Below are 19,574 nucleotides of genomic sequence, written 5' to 3'. Positions count from 1 at the left end.
TTTGTCTGGGGGGGGCGGGGGTGCTGACAGGTAAGGAGCAACAGAACGAACAAACAAATAAAGCTTTGAAGCAACGTTTTAAAATTTAAAAAAATACATATGTTGTGAGAAATTAAGAGAACTAAAGATGTCCCCTTTGGCATTTCTCTCGAATGTGTTTCTAGAACATTAGAAGATACCTTCGTTAGCATCGAGGGGGAGGCGAGAAGCGTTTTTGCTGGGTGGAATCGCGACATTTCTTTTAAAATAATTCAAGTCCAGTAATCCAGGAAGGGATATGCTTTGGAGTGTCTACTGGGCAGCAAATATTACTCTTCCCAGCAAGCTGTCCCGTTCAGTTGATCAGTTGTGAAAATCGGTCGGTTTTAAAAACTTCTTCTTTTCGCTCCAGTGTTTTGTTTTTTTTTCAGTTCGTCTCCTGAATTAACTGGGCTGACATTCAGCCCAGGAAAGGTCCCTGTGGTTTACCAGGCTGTGGTTTCTCCCATCTCCTGGCCTTGGTGGGACATGGGAGCGCTGTAGCTGGAGTTACTAGCTAAGGAGAACGGAGGACTGGGTCCGCCCCCGTAGGCCTCCCCCGGGACAGGCTGCAGGGAGCTCGGTAAGCCCGGCTCCGGACTGGGGGTTTCCGCGTGGGAGATCATGTCCGTGAACCTTTGGTCATCTGATGGGTGGTGGCCCGATCCCTCCATGGCTCCAGGTCCAGAGCCCAGGATGTAGGGGGACTCGGCTGGGGACTGAGCCTGCGAGGATGGAGGGCCGTGGGGGAAGAAGTCGTAGTTGCTTCCTGGTCCGTAGTAGTCACCTTGGTATTCTGTGGAGGAGCAGGAGAACACACGAGGTTAGACTTTGAATATGCACGAAAACATTCACAGTCCCCCCCAGGAAGCGAGAGATTTTACACACACCTCCACCTAAGTGGTGAAATTGATCATGTCCAATTTCCAACCAAGCGGTCTCCAGCAGCCTCATTTGAGTGTATAAACAACTCCACACCTCTCCACCTCATCTCTCTCACTCATTCAGCTCGCAGCCGAGCGTGCCCCTCGATGGATTCCCCCGCTCAAACTTCTGGATTTGGATGAGGAGCTCCAAAATGAGATCCCAGCCTCCCCGCAGCCCTGCCAGGTCCTGTCGGCCCAATCGCTCCGTCACGACTGATGTAGCTTCCAGCAACATCCCTCTCCACTACCTCGCTGGCCTTTCCTGAGCTTCACAGACCACGCTCCATTATTCCCAGCATGCAGTCCAGTCAGGGCTGCTTACCCCGGGAGGCAGCTGGATCACACGAGATCACTCCGGCCAAGAATCCCTTTAGTTGGGCTTGAAGTTAAACGCTTGTGGCTGGACCACAATGGACCAATCAGAGTCCTATCAGGAAGAGCTGGCAGCTACGGGCGGGCATGGTTTAGATGTGATGACTGTACGACCGTTGGTTTGACAGCCCCTAAAGAGGTTAGCATCGATGCTGCTATCACTTATACGTGATTATTTGGTTGATAAAACGTAAAGAATCAGTGCGAGACGCTCATCACATTTCCCTGAAGCCCAGTGTGACGCCTTCATGCTGCCTGTTCTGTTTGACCAACGGTCCAAAACCCAAAGATGTTCAGTTTACATTGATTCAAACCAGAGTAAAGAGACAAATCCTCACACACAACAAGCTGGAACCAGACATCGAGTCGTATTTTTGTGTGGGGAAAAAAAGATGAATCAAGTAACAAAATATTCATCAATTGACTGATCAGTTAATTACTCTACATCCGGCATTGCTGCTCTTCTGAATTTTCCATCTCAAATCATTTGCTCCTCAGTTTTGTCCACATCAGGCTGCTTCCTGCATCGCAGCAACTGCATGTTATAAATATATTAGCTCATGTTTCAGCTCAAGATCCTGTTTTCATCCACAGTCATCAATAGCTTAACGGGGTTCCCTCATTCTGTCTGCATTGTTCCAGTTAGATCAATCGTGCAGCATCACAAGCACATCATGACTGTTTGTTAGCCAATCATCTAGAAAATCTCTGTTTAATGGTTTTCATAAATATGCGTCTGTTAATTATTCCAAACCTATAAGGCACTTTCATTAAAAACCACAGGTATTAATCTCATGGTGGCGCTACAGGAAAGTGTGTAGGGTTCATCCTCTGGGGATCATGAACGAACTAAACTGACCAGACATGTATTATCTAGACATATCTACTGAAAGCCGAACTGCAGGTTTAAACCTCCTTATCTCAGGGTTAGATTTGAGCCGAGCTTCATTCCCGACTGACGTCTTTCTTGTCAACTCTCTCATGGCATCACTTCAAAGAGCTGCAGCAACAACTGGCACATTAATGACAGAACACAACCCAAAGTCCTTGCTTTCACGGAAAATCTGCAGCACACACACAGGGATTTACACATATCCTCTGCCTAACCTCTAATACTGACTGACGAGTTCATGCCTCCGCTGGGCCCCCAGCTAATGTTTGATGTCTCCAGGTTTGTTCACATTTGTGCACTTTTGCTTGTTTTGTAGGAGTCTCAAAGTGTAGCTTGAATGTTGCCCATTAGGATTCATGACAAAGTGTTAAAGTGTTGGTTAACCCGAATTATTAAACTGATTCTGCCGCCTTTGGTTGAGTGTAAGTGTAGCTTTGCAGATACTTTCGCATGTATTTGCCGCCCTGATTTCTGCCTCCATCTTAATACAATGGAGGCAAATGGAATTTTATATCTGTTGCTCATTTAAAATGTTTGATAGAAATCATCAGTAACATGTATTTCCAGAAACAAAATCCCATGCATCCATACAAGAAAATGCACTTTTTGTAATTTAGGTGCACTGACCCTTTATTATTTCCGAGCACCACGTGAATCCAATCCTGAGCCACTTTGACATCCGTGAGCACAAATTTGGAAATTACCAACTAACAATAAAATTAGCTTGTTTTGTGACCCCTCAGAGAAGCTTTACGCTGCACGTGGCATGAAGATTGATTCCACTCTCTCTCCAATAAATATGAATCTAAATGAAGCAGCCCTTAGCTGGTTAGCTTAGCTTAGCACAAGACTCATTCTCATTTGTTTAATCCAAACAAAAACAGAAGTATAAAAACCTCAAATTGTAGTTTCATGTTTTGTAGTGGCAAGATAAACTCTTCCCTCTGCTTTCAGTCCTTATGCTAAGCTAGGCTAACCAGTCTGTAGCATCATAATCAACGAACACATTTAAAGTGGGTCGATCTTCTCATCTAAAATGTCAAAATATTCCGTTCACCCCTAAACCAGGGAGTGATATCTCTCTACACTGCTGCTGCACATTCATTCAGACTTCACAGCGTTGGCTTTAGCACAGCCTCGGTCTCAGAGCAGGACTCAGTGACTCGGATGAAGATCGGACTTGACGTAATGCTGAACTACATTTGTTGTCCATCAGCCAAAAAGCAGTTTATGCAGGAGTCAGCCGGTCCGAATGCAGCCAATTACTTCACACACCGTTTGCACCCATTAACGATTACAAACCTCCACTTGCCCTCCGCTTCTCACCTCGTCCATATTCACCTTCCAAATTTGCATCCCCCTCTGCTCCATATTACCTCAGTTACATTAAATCCATTCTGTTTCAGCAACAACTCGAACAGAGATCGATGGCAGACTTTATTCCGGTGCCCCAGATGCTGCACGAGCATCTCTGACGCTGCTGTCGACTGAAACAGGCGGAATCTGAAACCAACAGGTCAGATATCAAGAAATGTGTTGCCTGATTGCAGCAGCTGCATTTATCTGCTGCTGCACGTGGCTTTTGTAGAGAAACAATCCGAGCTGACGTGACTTCCACAAACAAGCTCATTATTAGATCTCACAAACAGGCTAGTTTGGCTAACCTTGGGTGTTGTGGCCTGCTTGATGGGGGCGTTGGCTCTGCAAACTATAATTACGCTCACACATGCAGACGCAGCACACAACACGCAGGCATTCCTCCCTCTGAGCAGCAGCAGAGGAACATAAGGAAGCAGCGAGCTGGGATAAAGGCGAGCAGACCAGACTGTGCTGCTGCGGCACAAAAGGGTGTGAAAAGCAGCGTGTGAAGAAAGCCAGAGAGATGAGAGCGAGGGATGATGGTTTTGTCCTCTGTTTTCCCCTCCCACTCCCTGTGTTGCAGCCTTGACAGCTCCAGTTTATTGTATCCTCGGTGCCCGGGCCCTTCAGGTAGATGTGCGGGAGCTGTATAGAAACCACGTCTCCCAGACAAAGGAATATTGATTCGAAGGTGTCTACACCAACTGGAGATCAAACTGTATCCTCGCACACGCGAATGGAAAAGAAAACTACTGTATGAAGAATGGAACTTAGCATTTTATCGGCAGTTCATTTTCACGTGTGGAAAAACAACAAACCAAGTGGGCTTTATCTGCAGCACCCAACGAAAGAGTCCTTCACACTGTGATGGCTGCAAATATTTGCCAAAATTCAATGACATTTCATGTGAAATAAACATTCGTAAAAGCACGCTTTCCACGCTCCAGGTCAGGGCTGCAAGTTTTCCTTAATTTGCATTGTCCTGGTCAGTGAATGCAACACCACATACACCCCTACATACATACAGAGGACGCTGCTGCTTATACATCATACATTGTTCAAGTGTTTACCATACAGGCTTCACTTTATATGTTTTGATATGTCTGTCAGGAGTTAGACTGCTTTATTTCAAAGCCTTTTTTGTTTAACTTTGAAAAATTGAAGAGGCTTTTGTTGAATCTGCTCTGATATGTTACTTTCCTAAAAAAAAAAAAAAAAAAAAAAAACACGCTCGTCTTTTTCTAGCTTCGTAATTTGTTGGAGACTCTGCAGCTTTATTTTCCGAGGAGGAAATTAGCAACTTCTTTGAAAGAGAGCGCAGCTGAAGAAGTGAACACAGAGTTTTTTTTATCAAATGCCGCCACCTGGAAAGGGCTACGAGGCACGGCTTCATCTTGATTAAAACTTAGGAGACACTAGAAGGGTGTCACCTTTCTGCACAGGAATCAGATCTCACAAGTACTGGTTGCACTTCATTTTTCCAGAGCTTACACCTGCTATTTTTGAAGTCCTCCTTTTGTGTTTTGATCGGTTAATGGTTTCTTATATTTTCCACTTAGAAGTGGAACCACTGAGGAATCGTACACGGCAGCTTGAGAGTTCCCATGGTGGGAGATCCTGTTGTATCTTCGAACAAAAGATGAGTGGATGAAAGGAAATCACGTGGCCTTCGATGTCTAAGCGAACTACACTGAGGCTGCAGCACATCTGTCGCGTCCCGTTGATATAAAACAAGCTTTATGTGATCTTCCTGCAGCCTCGTACCGGAACTACAAGCCTGGTTGATGCTGTTGAAGGTTGTAATTACATTGCACAATATCACGTATTTGAAGTGAGGCTGACACCAGGAGACAGATTATTCTTCCTGGGGTGATAGAGTATATTTTAAGCATCAATGTGCATTAGTATCAACACATGCTAACACTTTGTTTCTTACCTCCGTAGTAACCGTAGGCCCCAGGTCCTAAAATGTCTGGATCCTCCAGCCTGCCTCCCAGGGGCCTCATCCTCCTCGGGCCCCTGAAGAAGGCGTGCCGCCGGGCCCCCAGGGCACTCAGCTGCTTCATTCGTCGCTCTTTGGATCTTCTGTTCTGGAACCAAACCTGCATCGGACCAGAGAGACGGGGGTCACGCTTATCGGCCGATCTCATCACCTTAAAGGGGTTTCGGCCTGAGCTGCAGCCCCTCGACCGCTGCTTTCTCCCAAACTTCAGCCACGTCACGCCAAGAGTGCAAATCACGTCGCTGTGAGATTCAGACTGATCGCAATCAGAACCAGATTCAGTCTGTCGCTTCTCACACAGAAAATCATGAAGCACAGCTGACAGAGGTGAAAACAAATGAATATACATCAGCTGAATGTGAATCCTGATCGTTACAGGTAATTTCCCTGATCTCTTCAATTTCATTCTGGGATCTGAGCATCAGAATGGCTAGAAGTCAGTTAAGTTAATCTATATATGGTTAAAGCATTAAAAATGCTGTTACACTTAGGTGTGATTCATCTAGAAAGACCAGAGGAGAAGCACAACGTCTCAAAGCATAAAGATGTTTGAAATCAAGTGTCTTATCCATGACAGGAAATAATAAGACACTTATAAACCACAACTAGAAAAACATTCAGAACGTGTCTTTTCTGCTGCACTTCTTGACATTTTCTTCTTCTAAAATTAGTAAAGTAACATAAATGTGCGCCAATGCACAACTGAATGCACCTCAGTGCGAGTTAAAATAAACAGTCAAAGCTATAAATCAGAGTATAAAAAGGCTTTTCACTGACGTTAAATAAACTGTCTTTGACGAGGAACAAAGGAGGATTTCAGCGTTGGAAAACTACACACCATATGGAAGAATGTCTGCATTTTAAGCACATAACACATCTTGTTTCGCCTTTGCATTGCTGCTGTATAATGATGTATGTTCACTCCAGCTAGGCTGCACCAGAGGCAGGATCCCACTGTGCTGCAGATTAACAAAAACACACACACACACACACACACACACACACACCTAAAACCACTTAGGCTCTGTTCTATGTGCTCCAGCGGCAAAGGCGACACCTGCTTATTGAGAACAATCGTCTAACTGTAGGGTACATTTTTATGGAAATGCTCTCGCTCCCCTCGAGAGAGCGTTGCTTAGGGATTACATACACATGCTGGAGAAGCAGCGTGGCTCACAGGGCTCCCCGTGCTGAGAGCAACGGTATTTAACACACAGGGAACGGAGGAAGATGACGAAACGGAGCCTCCATTTTGGCTCCAAGCAACCCACGGGACCGGGAATCACGGACGCAGGCACGGACTGCCTGGCTGCCTGATTGATTGATTGATTGATCGACTGTTTATTTGAGCTCTGTTGATGTAGCTCGTACACACACACACACACACACGGAAGCAGCCTGCAGTGCATGATGTAGACGAGGCAGTGGAGGGGCCCCGGTCTGCTCTAATAAGCAATGGGACCGGGCTGTAAGTGAGTAAGAGCAGAGAGGTGGGAAAGGGGAGGGCGGTATGTAAATCTGTGAAATCAGCGATAATTACAGCGAGCGCACAAAAAGCCACATCACAGTTGGCAGAGATGGTGCTAATCATCCTGACACAGCCTACACCCAGACACCGAGTGTGTGTGTGTGTGCGTGTGTGTGTGTGTGTGTGCGTGCGTGCGTGTGTGTGCGTGTGTTTCAGACAGACAGAGGTCCAAAACAGTGTTCGCTTGTGTTATACTGAAAAAAAAATGTTTGTGTGTGTGTGTGTGTTGATGGGGGGGTTCCTTTTGCCTTTGGCAAAAACAAAACTAACCTTTCACTAATTTCATGGCTCTGCACGAATGACGCCTGGAATAAACTGCTGTCTGCACAAAATAAATAATATTCTTTAAAAAAAAAAACATGGCGCTTATTATATTCATGCATCAGTAAACTGGACAATTAAATTGGATAAATCAGATCTTAATTTCAAAGAATAAACGAACGCCTGCAGATATGGATACAGCAATGTGGAAACTGGAGGCAAACAGGAACACAATTATTAGAAGAATAAAAAATAATAGTGGAGTTCAGCACCATTAATTTTGAAAACAATCACTTGAAATTAAATTAAAGTATCAAAAAAAGTGTAAGAAATGACTTGCAGAAGTTAAAAAGGAAATAAAATACATATAGAATTGAATATTAATATTAAGAAAAATGTGAGAATATTAAACGCTCTGCTTCCACGTGTGCGCGCTTTAATATTAAACTACTGCTTTGTAGAGATAAGATAAAAAAAGAAGGCTGTCATGTGTAAAAGCAGCTACTATCATTTTATTTTTCTATCATCAAGAAAATTCCATAAAATCGCGGAGGGGTGAGCTCACGTGGTGGACAGTGTAGAGCTCATCATGTTCGGACTGATATCTTCATTAAATCTCTCCGTATCTGAGCAAAATTAAAAAAGTAATTTCACTGATTTCTAATCTCTAATTCGCGCGGCGGATGTTACCTGGATCACCCGCATGTTTAGTCCAGTTTCCTGGGCCAGCTGTTCTCGGATGTGCCGGGTGGGTTTCGGCGTGGCGACGAACGCGGCCTTTAACGTTTCCAGCTGCTTGGCCTTGATGGTGGTCCGGGGCCCCCGCCTTTTGGTCCCAGAGTTCTGCTCCTCATTCTCAATATTGTTCGTTTCCTTATCTGAGGACGTCGAATTGTCCGTCTCCTTTATGTCGTCCTGTATCGGGTCCTGCAGATCCGGCGATAAACTCCTATCCGTACACGACGACACTGGGGACGACAAACAAGAGGAAGGTCACAATCCGAAATGTCAGGGAGGGGAGGGGGGGTCTGCTTTAATTAGGCCTTGAGATGCACACACACACTGCACTGGAAAACATGCCTCCAAAATATGAGCTCTGACTCAAAAATGAAATTTTAAATGAGATTTTTGGGCTTGAAACATTTCCTCTTCCTCTCTGCTCATTAATGCGCAGATTTCTCCTCATTAATAACAGAATATTCCTCAGTTGCACAAACCTGACGTGTAAATGCAGACATTTATGTGGAGATGAGAGCACAACGTTAGCAGGAGGCAGCGCGCGGGGCGTGGAGAGGAGCAGCTCGCGCCGCCACGCTCGCGCACTCACCCCCGGTGGATCGTACAATAACAGGAAGCCATTGTCCTGCAGAGGTAAATATTGAACCCATTCACCTGACAAGGTTGCAGGGAAACACTCCACGGACGCAACAAAGGCTGGATCTCACAGTCCGCTCGGAGCGCGTCTTTTGTCCCGTTTTAATGACCACACGTGTGTTTGTGTAACATTCATGCACTCAGATCCTCCATGTTAAACATACAAGCACGGAGATGTTTGCTTTTGGAGCTCGAAACACGCGCGCGCACACACACGCACACACACACCACACACACATCACGTCTTATTATCGATTACCTGAGTTCAAGTTGACTTCCTTAATGGCCCCGGAGCTCAAATAATCTTCTTTGCACACAAACTTGTTTTCGTCTATCACATAGAGCTCCTCTCCCGTGGACAGCTGCTTGTTGCACACCATGCAGGTGAAGCAGTTCAGGTGGAACACCTTGCTGCGGGCTTTGCGGACCAAGTCGTTCGGAGAGATTCCCTGCAGACACCCCGCGCACTTTGTGCCAAACCGCCTGGAAAAAAATAAAACATAAAACCGAAGAAGAAACCTAATGTGAATTTTATATAAAAAAGATTTTTAAAACAAAAGCGGGATTACAGTTCTGTGTTCAGGGCCACACATAAAGACAAACGGCCCGGTGGAAATGACTCGAGCCTTTGTTTGGACAACAAAACAAAATGATCAGAATCCAAAAAAATTAATACATGAAACCGCCTTTTTTGTATATGTGCGCACATGAGTGATAAGAAAAATGCATTTGTAATATAATATTTTGGCAGGTAGAGAACTAATAATTGATCTAATATTAACGGAAGTCAAATTATATATAAAAAAAACACTGAATAATAATAATAATGATACTTTTTCTTATTTCTCACCATTCGAATAAAAACCCTATAATCATATAATTTTAATTATTATTATTTCCTATTTAGTATTTCGGTAGAATAGTACGTGTGAACAATTCTTCCCGTGGAATAAATCTGACAGTGTTAATGTGGCGACGGAGACCTTTCAAACGAAAGGAGGAAAAAAAAAGCAACAACTCACACTTTGCGTTTTAAAAATGCGCCTGCTCATTACTTTGATGGGGGTGCTCCGACAATAACCCCACGCAAAACGCATTAGTGACAATCAACACATTGTAGCGTGGGATATATTATAGGATTAAGCAGAGTGGGAGCATCTTAGCGTGGAAATCTTCTCTTAATCCATATTCACCCGCTTAAATGGTGGGAAGACTCATCAATTTGATACACAAATAGCCCCAAAAATAAAGTGAGCGGGATTCCTCCCCCCGCAGGATGAAGAAGAGTTTTTTTTAGTTTTTTCATCATGAGACGAGGTGACAGGAAACATGTCTTCTTGATATTTAGAGTTTTTTTACTGCTTATCACCTGCTCTGATGCCTTTCTTAATATTTAGCAGATGTTCGAGGCTCACACTGGGCCTGCTGGTACCTGTATTTGCAGCCGGCCTGTCGGGGGGGGCGCTTAAGCCTTCGGGTGAAAGCAAGCACTCCTTTTGTGCAGCATTGTTTTAACACTAATGTAGCCTTGTCTCTCCATTTGCAATGGTATCGCTTCACTGTCCCTCTTTCACATGCATGGCCAAGCCTCCCCCCAGAGAAAGGGCACAACTCTACTTACACAACAAATGGACATATTAGGGTGATTACTGTTTCGCCTGGCTAATGGCTGGCCATTTAAATCCACCGCTTGATGGGACCTGCGATAATATGATGGCCAAGGCCGCCCGGTGCCAATAATAGCCCGTCCCGACAAAAGCCTAATGTGTCTTACATGTCATTAGACAATTTGGGAGAAAATAACTGACACATACAAATGAAAATGATGCTTAGAGAGTGCGCCGGGACAAACAAGGGCTTCACTTATCACTCAATTACCTGAAACACTTTTTAGGAATTGTGAAGCGGTTAATACCCTGATGGCTGTTTGGGAAAGTGTTGTCTGGATGTGGAAAATAGATAAAAACGGAAGCACGTGGCTACACGATGAAATTAAATTCGGAGATGTCCTTTCTGTCCGTTGAGAGGCCGCGTTAAAAGGCCACGCGCTCCATCGTGTGATCAGTGCTTCATTTTGGAGACGAACTAAAATCCTGCATTTTAAAATAAAGCAGTTATATTTTACATTATTTCTAAAAGCAAACTGATTTATTTTCACCCACCTGCACGTTAAAAATCATTTTAACCTCTGACTGGATGTTTTGAAACTTGTGCAGTGCTGACTTTTGGGGCCATATTATTATTACTGCTGCTTCTTCTTTTATTTATTAATTCTTACACTTTAGTCGTTATTGCGTCCACAGGATTATCGCGCTGATCTAAAGCTGAGGCTTTGGGCCGCGTTGACTGGAATCAGAGCAGAGTTTCAAACAAATCTGAATCCAGACTCTCTGTTACCTGAAAAAGTCCATTTTGCAATAGAGCTTTCCGTCCCTGGAGAAGCACTTCTCGGTGAGGTTGCAGTTGCACTCGCAGCACTGGACGCACTTGGCGTGCCAGGCTCTGTCCAGCACGTTGAGGAGGAACCGGTCCAGGATGGGCCGTTCGCAGCCGGCACAGTGGACCATCATGTCTCCGGCCTGCAGGACGCCGAGTGCCGACCTTCCCACACGGACTGCGCTGCTCGGACTGGGGCAACCCGGGTCTACGCGGAACAACGTCTTGGCTCCGGGAGGTGTGCTGTCAGGCGAAAACTGGAGGAACCTCCCGTTTAAAGGCAGCCGAGTGACAATCCTCTGAAATCGTTGTAGTCCCGGTCCTGTTTGGTTGCTGTCCTGCCACTTGTCACAATCCACAATCCAGAGGGGAGGACGAGAGATTTCAGCCGCGCCGGCTGGTGGTCTGCGTAATGGCCAAACCGGACATGTTTTCTGACGAACGCGCAGCTAAAACATCATCATTCAAACGTGTTTATTTCTGATATCTCATGCCACAGTCGTGCTTTGTTTTGGGTCCAGTCATTTCCTTCGGGCTCGCCTCACGTCGCCACTTTCAGCATCACTGTGCCCGGGTTATCACGAGGTTTGGCCAGCGTTACGCGCGTCCTGCGCTCACATTGGACGACGCCCCTGTTAATTCCCGTGCCGGCAGAGCCAATCAGAACACAGTTGTTATGGTTACACGTTCATAGCTGTAGCCTCCGAGCAAACCTGAATCACACGCCGTGCAGAAACACCAGGGCCGTGGATGCTGGGTGTTTCCAGTGGTGCTCTCAGAGGCCAGGCTGGGTGGGGAAGGTTTCACGGTGGGTCATGGAGACAAAGCTGACTTTACCGGGAAAAAGCATCAGCTGCTGGTTCGATAGAACAACCCCAAAACCCCCCAACGACAATCTGATCTGATCTTAAACTTGAAAGTCCACAAGAAAACGACAGAGGTTAGGAAATACCTGTACAACAGGCAGGGGAGGGCGTCTTTAAATGGCACGGCGCTGCCGCTGGAATGAATGAGAATTGATGCAATGGGAGTGGGAGTGGCCGAACAAGGGCTAATGCTACACAACATCATAATGGCCTTGTGACAAAACGCTCCTGCATCACAGTGTGGCTGTGCAGGGTGAAGAGGAGGGGCCGCGGGCCTTTTCTCATGCAGAAAGCTATTTACAGGGAAATGCGATGGATTAGCTGCAGCTCATCAATAGGGAGAGCCCGGTCACCCGGTGCCGGAACGGAGCGGCCACCAATCGAAGGGAATTTCAATATTTGCCGACAGCCTGCTTTTGTTAGTTGCAGTTAAGCAAACATGCGACGCGCTAATGCATGTGAGTGGAGGGGTGAGACTTGTTTAAGCAGTTTTCTCTGCACGTTGGTGGTTTATGAGCATTTGAATGACACCAGGTGTGAATTTTGGCTCATTTTACGCGATCACAGGTCGTTCGAGACAACATTTAGAGAGGATCAGATAAACAACAAAGCTGTTAGATTGAAGAGACAAAGGAATGAAAACCACAGACACACGTTAAAGTCTCAACAGTTATTTATTTTTGATCATCTATTTATTTATCTTTAATAAAACAGAATATTTATTATAGAGACAAACCCACAATCAGTGTGTGAGAATAAAGAGATCTGAATAGAAATACATATTTCAACATTATACATTTGGCAGATGTTTTTTTTTTTCTTTACCCCCACACACGTTGAACCATGGACCAAAGCGTCCTTGTCTTGCTCAAGGGCACGTTAACATGTGGACAGAAGAAGGCATCAAACCACCAGCTTTCCAATTAATTCTTCCAAACTATCTCCGGTCCTCGCTGTAATGTCTCCAGGTTTGGGATGTTGATTTTTAACCAGATATAAAAGAAGTCTGGACTCCTCAGCTGTTCTTTTAATTAGAGTTTTCCCATCCAGTGGGAGGATTTTCACCTGCGTCTTTCAGACATTTGTGGACACAAGACTGAACGAGTTTCTCCAATTATCGGAGCTCCTAACGCGGCGCCCTTTGGCCTGCAGAAGGAGGCGAGCGGGGAGGGGAGGGCAGGTAAAAAGCCCGCGGTGGGAAAAAGAGCATGCGAGGCAAATGCGTCCAGTCACCTCGTGTTTGAACGCAGCCTCATCACATTGTCCGGATGGATAAAAAGCGCTGTTTGCTTTTACCTTGCTCCGCTCTGCCTCGCGCACCGAAAAGCGCCTCAAAGGGCGAAACACTCACCTGTGGAGAGCTGTCCGTGGTCCTGACGCGCGGGAGGCACCAAGGACAGCAACAGGCGTTTCTCTTTTCACCGGGAATCATCACATCACACAGATCTCACACTCTGTAGGCTCTATTAACATATTAAATCGATCCTGACATCGTGTTCTGGCAGATTGGAAAAAACCCTGACCTCAAGCCAGTTATCATAATACTATGACATGGCATCCATCCTTCTATAGGAAATAAAAATCAATTTTTCACTTTTGCAAAACATGCCTGGTGTCTTTTTCTTTAAGACCTGAAGATGGTTTCCTGGTCTTTGTGTAACATTATGCTATGAGTGTATCATGTGTTATAAAATAGGTGACATGTAACAGTGATTGCAAGATGATGGTATTTTATTAAAACGGTGTAAAAATACAGAATTAATGATGCAAAATGTATTGAAAAAAGGGGCTTTAATCATAAAATTTTGGATGCTTACATTTGATCCTTTATTCTTTATTATTATCCTTACAGTCACATGATGTCCTTTAGCTTCTGACTCATTCCAACACTGAAACATTTCATTCATTAAAACATGACAAACTCAAGTACCTTTACCCTAAAATTCATTTCAAGTCTCAACATATTCACACCTCGGTGGAGGAAATCTGCTCTCCTCTGCCTCTTCATGAAACATGTCGGTGCAGCCTTCGCAGGTCGCAGCACTGAAGGGTGGAGGAAATAAAGATCAGAGAGCCTTACAGAGGAGGACTCACAAAGGATTCCAACTCGTGCAAGATTCATTTAGATGAACCATTTCATGAATTACTAAAAATGCTTGCTAGTTATTTATTTTAGCAGATAGAAGTTTTGTTAGTACACCACAGCTGTTTACATGTGCATACAGACCAATACAGCCCATAGTTTTCAAGGACCAACGCCTGAAGTGAGCATCAGTTCCCTTTCTTTGCTATGAGGCCTTCATGAAATATCTCTGGAGTACTCTCTCTCTCTCTCTGTGTCTCTCTCTGTCTCTCTCTCTCTCTCTCTCTCTGTCTGTCTGTCTCTCTCTCTCTCTCTGTGTCTCTCTCTGTCTCTCTCTCTCTCTCTGTGTGTCTCTCTGTCTCTGTCTCTCTCTCTCTCTCTCTCTGTCTCTCTCTCTCTCTCTCTCTGTCTCTCTCTGTCTCTCTCTCTCTCTGTCTGTCTGTCTTGCTCTCTCTCTCTCTGTCTGTCTCTCTCTCTCTCTCTCTGTCTGTCTTGCTCTCTCTCTCTCTCTCTCTGTCTGTCTGTCTGTCTCTCTCTCTCTCTCTCTCTCTCTCTCTGTCTGTCTTGCTCTCTCTCTCTCTCTGTCTGTCTGTCTGTCTGTCTGTCTGTCTCTCTCTCTCTCTGTCTGTCTTGCTCTCTCTCTCTCTGTCTGTCTGTCTGTCTCTCTCTCTCTCTCTGTCTGTCTGTCTTGCTCTCTCTCTCTCTCTCTGTCTGTCTGTCTCTCTCTCTCTCTCTCTCTCTCTGTCTGTCTGTCTCTCTCTCTCTCTGTCTCTCTGTCTGTCTCTCTCTCTCTCTCTCTCTGTCTGTCTGTCTTGCTCTCTCTCTCTCTCTCTGTCTGTCTGTCTCTCTCTCTCTCTCTCTCTCTCTGTCTGTCTGTCTCTCTCTCTCTCTGTCTCTCTGTCTGTCTCTCTCTCTCTCTCTCTCTGTCTGTCTGTCTTGCTCTCTCTCTCTCTCTCTGTCTGTCTGTCTGTCTCTCTCTCTCTCTCTCTCTCTGTCTGTCTTTCTCTCTCTCTCTGTCTCTCTCTCTCTCTCTCTCTGCACAGGAAGTAAAACGAGTAATTTAAACGCTGTGTGCAATTTCCACCATCCCTGAACCCGGGTGTCCCTGAGCTCCTAAAGAATCTGCAGAATCCATGGATGACAGAAATAAAGGTCAGAGTTCGTAATAACTGAATTTTTAACGGGGAAAATCATTTAAAACTGGCCAAAATATTTTCTTCCTGGTCATTTGCAGTGGTTGCTGCACACCGGGGGAAAAAAGACGAGCTGGATGTGGGGAAATCTGAAAAAGAGAGCCCAGATGAATGTGAGACATGGAGGGAGAAAATCTACCCCCAAACTCACCCCCACCTTCAGCGCTCCACTCTGCACCGTGACAGCCCGGACACCTGAGCAGACCGGTTCCTGCCCTCCCTCCCCTGCAGCCGCCATTCCGTGCACACACACACACACACACACACACACACTAAAGCGCACACTCAAGACCACCTCCAGGCCCCCTCTTTGGCAGGGCCGGTCCCAAGGGAGAGGTTAGTATGATGGATGTCTGATTGGTAGCCCTCCCTTAGGGCCTCCCTCTCCGTCACCTCTCTGCGCTCTGAATTAAAAGGCCGTTTGTCTCCTCTGAGTCCTCAGCTGTAGAGAGCCGGCCTGCAATTTCACAGCACTCAGAGAGAGAGGGAGACCATTACAGAGGAGGTTGTCAGGGGAGCCATCAGAGCCCGGACACGCCTGAGGGACTCTCTCTTTCCCCTCCATCTTTCCCTGCTCCCATGTCCTCCTGCTCAGCCCACCAACACCTCCGTCCCACAGGAGGCAGCCAGCCTCACAAATATCTGAATATTAAAGGCCTCTGTTACATCCAAGCATGCGTGCGCCTTTATGCATTCGAGCATGCACACAATCACACGCATGTCATTTCAGACTTTGTCATTTCTTAAAATCTGTCTGTCGGTGCTGAAATAAATGAACATGAGGAGCTTTGAAAGAAGAAATGACACATTCTTACTGCTGGAAATGAAGAAGTTGACGCAGATGATGCTCTTAATGAATTCATCACTCTGTTACAGCCTTGCCTGGTCTGGCGTGACCAGGTTAATGTTAGCAAACAATATCAGCTGCGTCAGTTTGGTTCCATTTAGCGTTTTCTCGCAATTCTCACTTGTGGCCACAGCGGGCGCTGTTCAGCAAAGGTGGTACACGAACTCTGGAGCTACTCAGTGTTCTTCTCAATGTTAACAACTTCCATCGAAAGGCCAAAACCAAAAATGCATCATGGGTTCAGTATGCTCGAAAGAATTAGCTCGTACAACGTGTCGTCGAGGTGTCAGTGGCCGGGAAAGCCTCCTGACTGTGTCCCACCTGGAACTTTGTGGTTTTTGTTGTCTCGCAGCAATGAATCGAACAACTGGAGACGTTCTTTGGGTCAGCGCTTCCTGGAGGACATCCATGGTTTTACAGAGGTGGAAGAGGGAGCTCGACAAATCACATCAGAGACGTGTGAGGAGGAGGAGGTTTCAGTCGAACAGGAACTCTGTTCACTCTTTCAGCACTTCACAACTTATTATCCCTCAAGCAGGGGGTCGCTGTCGTTTTTAACAGACTTTACTCAAACAAGAGTAAACAGATTGTGTTGGGGACTATTTCCTGAGGCAGATGAATGCACATTTCGTGCTTTGGTGAGTTTTTCTGGCAATAGTTCAACAATAAACTACAGTGGCCTCATTCATGGTAATGAAAGAAGATGTCAGCCAGTATGTGTGGCTTATTGATGCATTTGGAGCTTTAAGAATGAAGACTTTGGATTCATATTGTCAGTAGCATCAGTTCTTCGGTGGTTTGACACTGATAGAAGAATGCTGAAAACCTCCACCTGTGTCCTTTAAAACAATCAAACAGAAATAACAACCTGAAGCCAACCTGTTCAAACAGTATTAGTTCGTAGTTATTTAGAATTCATGCATCTGTGCTTAAAGAAACCTTTTTACTTGGTTTCCTCAATAATTTCTTTGCATTTTGAGTTTCAAGATTTCATGTTTGTCGTTTGGTGGCTGCAAAACAGTATTTTCTTTTTCTCTCTCTCTTTCAGTTTCTCCTTTCAAATTTTTCCTGAATTAAAACCCACAAGGAACTCATTTTGTGCCTTGAATTACTTTTGTGCAAAGGGCTCTTACTCATCAGGAACCCGCTCTCGTATCTTTAAACGTGTTCTGATTGCAAGGACATGCAGAATGGGAGGCTATCATCAAGGAAAACAAACATGGCAGGAATCTCAACTCAGCAAATATAACCCTCTCAATTACCTGAAATAAAGGACTAATTCAAACACCCAGGTTCACCTTTCACCCCCTGAGCACCAAATCGTACCTGATTCTGAGCACAAACAATTGCTTGCAGACCAATACACGCTTGGTGCTGGATCCTACAAAGCACTTGTGAATAGATTATTGGAGCATTATTGAGCTCCAGGTGAGCAGGAGCCACAAGTCACTGTGTGTAACTGTTCATCAGGTTGGATTTCCTTGCCGCAGTCAACCGCTGGGTAAAGTGGTGTGACGTTTCGTGCAACAGTGTAAAAAGACAGGTGGATGGTAAAAGCCTGACTGGATGCCTCACACTGTGTTGAGTTCAGCCCCTGTCATTGAGATATAATGAGGGAGATCACCTTTCACTGTGGGCCATCCTAATGAGGTAATGAATGGGGGTGTGCATTGCACCTTTGCCCTCACCTACTCTATTAATCAGAGCAGGGTCACACACAGCCGCCAGGACCCAGCCTCCCCCATCTGGCAGCACTAATGGACCAAGCGATGGATTGAAGGTGCTTTTAGTTAAAGAGCTCTGGTTAGTAACCAGGAGAGGAGAGGAGAGAGGGATGGCATAATTTCCTGGGAAGAAAAACCAGAGGAAATGTAAGGGTGGAAACAGCCAACTGGGAGAGCATTTCACACCTCAGAGGCGGGAGGAGTGAGAGCTGTGTGTGTGACCACGACCTCTGACCTCATCTCAGCCACCTTCAGGAAGGATCAGGAGGGTCAGTCGGCTATCTGGACTGCCCATGGCAGGATCGGCAACTGGCAGACATGTACTGTATGAGCAGCGATGAAGGGCAGCTACAGTTACAGGCCTCGTAATTGTAAGCCAGCAAATATATTTGGGCAGTTTCAAGACCAGAGTGAGAATTTTTAATGTTAGTTTGAACATTTTTTAACATTTGCAGACAAAATAAATGTATATTCTCTGTGAAAACAGCAAGTGGAATTTGCAGTAAACGCTCTCTGACTTCTGTAGACTGTGAAGCTCTCTCAGACATTATCAACATTTTAATGTAAAAACAGTTTTATATTGTATATGTGCTGTGCTGTGACACTCCGTGTTAAAGTCCAGCCTGTACTGTACATGAGAACAAATCTGAGGTACTTGTACTTCATTGAGTATTTCCATTTTATGCTGCTTTATACTTGTACTCCACTGCATCTTAGAGGCAAATATTTTTACTCCACTACATATACCTGACAGCTTTAGTTACTAATTACTCTTGCAGATTTTCATCCCTTTCCTGTCCAGTGAAAACCACGTATCTCCAGATGTTTGTGATAAACTGAAGGATGAAGTTTTCCTTCATGTCCTGAGAAAATTCTCCTCTTTCTTCAGCTAAATAAACTGTTTAAAAGGCTTAGATCAGCTGGAAATGCATCATCACAAACCTGAAAAGTTCTGAGCAGTTTTTCTGAGATACGAGGTTCTCACAGGAAAAACATATGATGATCTGATAGAATATGATGCATCGCTGTAGATTGAACCAGCCAACAGGATATAAAGTAGTTCAAATGAGCAAAGCTGAAACATCTACAGCAGTAAAATGCAGCATCCACATTAATGCAGCAGGAATATTACAGAGTATTACATACTTTTACTTAAGTAAGAACTTTTACTTGTAGTGGAGTATTTTTACAGCTTGCTACTTTTACTTTAAATGATTCTTCTTCTCGATCACTTGTGTGAATCAACAGCAAATCAGCCTCACACTGAGACAACAATTACATTTGTTTGGCAAAAGATCAACATGCACGAACACTGTTCGAGTCTCTGAAATATAGCTAACAATGGCTAGCAACATTAGCTGTGTAGCTAAGGTGATGCTGTGCAGTTCTGGAGCTGTAAATACTGCATCAGTCATTGCAGCATGAGCATTGCAACACTTGTTTTCTGCCACATAGAATCATTAAACTACGCAGCTAAACCAAGATAAACCATATCAATGCTAATCAGTGTTAGCTGATGGAATTTTCATGGCTAGTCTTAGCTAAAGCTAAATCTGCTTACCTTTTAAAGGCTCAATGAGGCTGTACATACAGACAGCTTTTTAGCTAGATGCTAACATTAGCATGCTAATATGTTCATAATTATGAAAATGCTGGCATGCTGATGTTTAGTCGGTATAATGTTTACCAATTT

The 19,574-nt window shown here is 45.0% G+C and overlaps 1 protein-coding gene across 1 annotated transcript; it reads right to left on the bottom strand.

Annotated features, from left to right (window-relative positions):
* Positions 1–464: 464 nt before the first annotated feature.
* lhx5 (LIM homeobox 5) lies at positions 465–11,302 on the bottom strand. The gene is made up of 5 exons (XM_041960742.1): positions 11,130–11,302; positions 8,992–9,215; positions 8,049–8,326; positions 5,504–5,669; positions 465–814 (listed from the first exon to the last, which is right to left on the bottom strand). The coding sequence occupies exons 1-5, from the start codon at positions 11,300–11,302 to the stop codon at positions 465–467; spliced, it is 1,191 nt and encodes a 396-aa protein (XP_041816676.1).
* Between the last annotated feature and the right edge of the window lie 8,272 nt (positions 11,303–19,574).

Source organism: Chelmon rostratus, chromosome 19, assembly GCF_017976325.1.
Source record: "Chelmon rostratus isolate fCheRos1 chromosome 19, fCheRos1.pri, whole genome shotgun sequence".
NCBI classification, from domain to species: domain Eukaryota; kingdom Metazoa; phylum Chordata; class Actinopteri; order Chaetodontiformes; family Chaetodontidae; genus Chelmon; species Chelmon rostratus.
Note: the sequence above shows the minus strand (reverse complement) of the source record. Positions and strands in the feature narration are given on the sequence as shown.

Excerpts from the sequence above, each read along its gene's own strand:
- lhx5 (XM_041960742.1), bottom strand. The coding sequence starts at position 11,302 with ATGATGGTCCACTGTGCCGGCTGCGAACGGCCCATCCTGGACCGGTTC. Across the intron at positions 9,216-11,129 it reads TGCAAAATGGACTTTTTCAG|GCGGTTTGGCACAAAGTGCG; the intron begins GTAACAGAGAGT and ends ATTTTTTTCCAG. Across the intron at positions 815-5,503 it reads GGCCTACGGTTACTACGGAG|AATACCAAGGTGACTACTAC; the intron begins GTAAGAAACAAA and ends GCTCCTCCACAG.